The sequence below is a fragment of the Hakea prostrata genome, chromosome 3, assembly GCF_041222555.1.
Source record: "Hakea prostrata isolate BN-2017 chromosome 3, UWA_Hpros_2, whole genome shotgun sequence".
Lineage (NCBI taxonomy): Eukaryota > Viridiplantae > Streptophyta > Magnoliopsida > Proteales > Proteaceae > Hakea > Hakea prostrata.
In genome coordinates, this window is record NC_142602.1 from 49,310,441 (window position 1) to 49,315,860 (window position 5,420).

Below are 5,420 nucleotides of genomic sequence, written 5' to 3' on the forward strand. Positions count from 1 at the left end.
GAAAATTCAATTTTGGGGTCTCTGTGTTTTTCAAATATAAAGTGGGGTGTTATTGCTTTAAAGCCTCCATTTTTGGGTGTTGATGCAATTTGCTCTATTAATTAATGTTAATATTCTTGTATGACTTGGAACTTGGGACTTGGGACTTGGGACATGGGGGGCCTTGATCCAGAGAGCCCGTTTTGTCATGGGCTTTAATCCGGAAAATCTACTGCTGAGTGGAAATGTGGAGAACATTAGAGAGGCACATTTCCTTAGAGAGGTGATATGAAAAGGTACACTCACAAAGTGAGGTGACCTAACCCTTTTGCCCACAGCTTTTAAGGCTCTATATAAACCCATAATCAAGCTCATTTTTAACAATGATTTTTTTTTCCTCCTCTCTTTCCCTGTTGTCTTTCTGTTTAGTAGTGAATATAACCTAATTGCACCTAATAACATTTTTAGGGTGCAACCTTAAAGGTTGGGGTTGATGATCTTGGGGGTGAAGACACACTTTGAACTTGTATTGCACAAATCGAGGTGTCAAAACACCTTAAAGTAAGTACTCTCTGATACGTTTCAACTCCTTCAAGTTCTTGATTATAGCAGTCTTACCAGTGTTTACAAAGTCTTACTCAACAAGTTCTCAAAAAATAAATAAAAACAACAATATTTGAAGACACCATTGCTCGATCTATTCTCTGTGACCACATACTATTTTCCAGTTAATCAACTATAGGTGAATATGGAATATGAATGCAATGACTTTAATTGGACAAAATCCCATTTATTACATATTATCTATTGTCTTACATGCAACTTCACCTACTTGTCTTTTCCAGTGAATAAGGCTAGGATCTTACTTTGAAAGGGATGCCAGAGACTGTGATCACTCTATTACAGAAGCTAGGCATCTTAGCAATAAATAAAGAAGGCATCTTAGGAATAAATGAAAAAATTTTTCTCTCAACAGGCAAGTCAGAAGTAGAAGCACTCCACACACAACTAGGCATGATGAAAGCCTTTTTGAAGGATGTAAATGCAATACTTCATACAAGCGAGTGGGAAAAAGAGTGGGTGAAACGACTTAAGGGGTTGTCATTCGAGGCAGAAGATATAATTGATATATTTGTATACAAAGTGGCTCGAAACCAAAGTGATAATGCTATGAACAAGATCATCAAGTTTCCAAAGTTTCTCATTGATGCTCATCAGCTAAGAGGGAATATTGAAGATCTCAAGGGAAAGATCAAATTCCACATTAATGACCTACTGAATTATAACAAGAAGAATTTGGAGGAAAGTCAATCATCTACTCAAGCACATCGACCTAAAATTTCTTTGAATGCCCAAAAAAACTTTCTGCCTATAAATGCGGTGGGCCTTGAAACAGAAGAAGAGGAGCTAGTGAAGTTGCTAATGGAAAAAGAACCCAAAATGTTGTCTGGTGTTGTCTCAATCACTGGGATGGGAGGTATTGGGAAATCAACTCTTGCAAATAAAATCTTCCATAATGATGTGGTAAGAAAGTATTTTGATTGTCAAGCCTATGTTGTTATATCGAAGGAATATAGTATGAGCAACGTTTTATGCAAAACCATAAAACAAGTTATGCCGGAGCTCAAAGAAGAAGAAAAAAATGCATTGGCATCAATGGAACTCAAAATTTTGGAGGAAAAACTTTCAGAAATTCTCAAGAATAAGAAGAGGTATCTCATTGTATTGGACGATGTTTGGAGGAAAGAAGATTGGGATTGTCTATTACACTCCTTCCCTATTCCATGCCATGGCCAACAACGGAGATTGTTGTTGGCAACTCAAATTGAAGGTGTAGCCAGGCATGCCAACCCGAATGCTATTCCATACAAGAAAAAATTCTTGGACGAGCAGAATAGTTTAAATCTCTTCTGGAAGAAGTTCTTCTGTTCGGTAGATCACAAAGTCATCGAAGCAAGACTTATGGCAGCAAAACTCGTTAGGAAATGTGATGGGTTGCCTCTTGCCATTCTTGTATTGGCAGGCCTCTTGTCAGAAAGAAGGCAAAAAAGAAACTTTGCTGAATGGAAGAAAGTGCTTGATCGTGTGCACTGGCATCTAAAAGAGGGAAATTGTGACAAGGTTTTGAGTTTAAGTTACATCGAATTACCTTTTCACTTAAAGCGTTGCTTTCTTTATTTTGGGGTTTTCCCAGAAAATACTGAGATTGAGAGGTATAGATTAATTCAACTATGGACTGCAGAGGGATTATTGGGGAATTCAAGAATGGAAGATTTGGGAAAAGAATACCTTGAGGAGTTGATGCAGAGAAACCTAATCCAAGTTTCCAAGTGGGAATCAAATGGAGAACCTAAATCATTCATCATTCATGACCTCCTCTTGAGCTTGGCAACATCGGAAGCCAAGAAAGGGATGTTTCTTACCATCTTTACTCCTGACAAGGCTTTGAATTGTTATCGTCATGTATATATCCATGACATAAGGAGTGATGAAGAAATTATCGCTGAGGATGGTTCTCACGGTTCCTCTTCTTCTATGAGTTCTCCAAATCGTCTCCACTCATTACTTTGCTTTACTGCAATGTCCCAATCATCTCTTTATGGACAATTCAAACTACTTAATGTGTTGGATCTAGAGCTTGCTCCAGACATTGAAGAGTTACCCAAGGAAATAGGGAAGCTATTTCTTCTAAAATACTTGAGAGTACGTGGAAGGCATTTGAGAATTCTTCCATGTTGGGTTGGCAACTTGTCTAACCTACAAACTCTTGATCTCACCGATGCATACCGCATTGAATCTATTCCCACTGAAATATCAAATTTACATAAGTTAAGGCATCTGATGTGTCAATCAGATGCAAGGTTAGCACCTGGATTTAATGATCCCATTGGTAAGGACGCTTTTGGAATTTGTCGGCGTCCTCATCATAAAAGAAGCATCTGCTATCTATATGATCTCCAAACATTGTGCTTGGGACTAGACAAATGGTTAGTGGATGGCCTTGGAATGTTGATTGGCCTTAGGATTCTAATGATGAGGGTGTTTGAACAATCTGAAGAATTGAATCTGAAATTGTCTGCGGCCTTACTCAAATTGATGCGTCTTGAGATCCTACGGTTATACACTGTCTCTGAAATCTCTCTCCCTTCATTTTCAAAACATGTGTACCTCTATGGCCTCCAAATTAGAGGAAGGATGCAGAAGCTACCTGACCACAATGACTTCCCACCGAATCTTACTTCCTTGTGTTTAGAGGTGACAAATCTGAAAGAAGACATGATGGTGGTCCTTGAGAGGTTGCCCCGATTGAAGGAACTCAACCTATTTGCAGCATACGATGGAGTTGAGATGAAATGTTCTACATGGGGGTTTCCAGAACTTGAGAGTTTGGATCTCTCGTTTTTCAGTTCGCTAGAGTATTGGGAAGTGGAGAAAGGAGCAATGCCTAATCTAAGGACACTAATACTTGTTTATCTTGAGGAGTTGAAATGTATCCCGGATGGGCTAAAGGACATTACAACACTACAGGAACTAAAGTTGCGCATGCCAAAAGAGTTTGTTGAGAGGACTGAAGAAGGTGGGGATGATTGGGAAAAGATCAAACATATACCTTCCATCCGACGAATTTCATTTTGAAGGTGAGTTCCCTTGCATCTCAGAGTTGGTGAGTTTTGAAATCTTTCTCTCTCCTCTTAAATATCAATTTCCTTTTTTTGACAAACATCTTAAATATCAACTTAATAAACATTAGAATGTGATGTATTGCTTTAATGTGCAGACGTGAGGACGTCAAAGAAGGGACTCATGGAGAGGAATCCATGGTCATGGAAATGACCATAGACCATGCACTAGCTGGAAATAAACTTGTGTTGTCAAATGGTACTGTATTTTAAATAAAGTAATGGATTTGTGGTTCTGAACCTATTTATAATGTCTTTTGAACTAGATCATTCAGTTCCTTTTGTTTAATCGAAATTTGTTTTGTACCAGCATCAATATTTGATCCCCAAATACTCTCTCAACAGCACTGGGTTGAAGAGGGGGGGGGGGTACTTGATAATCTAAGTTGATCTCTTATGCTACTACATATGTCATGGTTATTATGTTTTTCTCTTGGTCATTGTCTTTGTTTCTTTTCATTTTCCATTAGTGAAAAGATACGGATTTTTTCTTTTTCTTTTTTTAATTATTACATTTTGGCATTAGACTTGAATGCGAGGCATGTCATTTCAGTTTATTTCAACAATTTTTAGCCGTGAAATGAAAATTGAAACTAACCAACATAAGCTTTGATTTTAAGTACATGATTTGAAGTTTAACTTAACCTTTTTAATTAAAAAATATTTTTTCCTTTTCCTTTCCATTATTTTCTGGTAACCTATTTTACTCTTCATTTCAGGATCATAAAGGAGGTATTTGTAAATTTCCTATGTTTAGGTTATCCATTAAGTTGTAGTAGCATATTTCTTTTCGATAATTTTGTTGTTATCATTATTCTTTTTTAAATAAGCAGTAGTAGCATAGATGGGGGCCTTGAAATGTTTATTGCTCTCGGGGATCATCATCTGAAAATTTTGAGAGACTGACTCTGAGATTCATTCTCAAAACATGTTTATCTCTATGATCTATACATTCGTGGAAGTATGCAAAAGCTACCTCACCACAACAATTTCCCACCAAAACTCACTTTCTTGGATTTGTGTTTCACAGATCTGAAAGAAGACATGATGGGGGTACTTAGAGTGGTTGCCCCAATTAAAGGACCTCACATTAGTTTTAATTGAATCATACGATGAAATTTAAGATGAAATGTTTTGCAAAGGGGTTTCCAGAACTTGAGAGTATGAATTTGTCGTATTTTGGTTCACTGAAATACTGGGAAGTGGAGAAACAACAATGCCAAATCTAGGAAACTACACATTGATCAACTTTCTGAGTTAAACTAGATCCCAGATGGGCAAAGGCACATTACAACACTACAGAAACTGACATTGGCCTCAAGTTACTAATAGGAACTACACATATTAGTGTAGCCACTGTACTTTCTACTGTATTGAGCTGTACCGATCATATATATCATGCCATATTAGCTTGTGATGGCCGACACACTTCGATGCAATCCAATACTTTTGTCATTTCTTTTCTAAATAGACGTATGGACAAGGACTGGATACACATTGACCCCCATCATGTCATATTGAAAGATCTTTTAAACCCTAATCCATCTTATGTTGGCACAGCTAATATGATAATTGAAATTCCCCTCCAATGCAGTTGCAAGGACACAGTGAGCATGATTCAACAATTATGATCATAGCCGTGCTTATGAAGTTTCGATTTGACTGTTGTCGCAAAGCAAATTCCATATGCTTGTAGTTCAATCAAATTCAAGATCATCTAGACTCTAGAGTAATTGTATTAACTGAGATTACCGGATGACA

General features: G+C 37.3%; 1 protein-coding gene across 1 annotated transcript; it reads left to right on the top strand.

Annotated features, from left to right (window-relative positions):
* The first annotated feature begins 855 nt into the window (after window positions 1-855).
* Window positions 856-3,615, top strand: LOC149022395 (disease resistance protein RPP8-like). The gene has a single exon (XM_089147614.1). It carries the CDS (start codon window positions 856-858, stop codon window positions 3,613-3,615), a length of 2,760 nt encoding a protein of 919 aa, XP_089003740.1.
* Window positions 3,616-5,420: the final 1,805 nt, after the last annotated feature.

Excerpts from the sequence above, each read along its gene's own strand:
- LOC149022395 (XM_089147614.1), top strand. The coding sequence starts at position 856 with ATGCCAGAGACTGTGATCACTCTATTACAGAAGCTAGGCATCTTAGCA.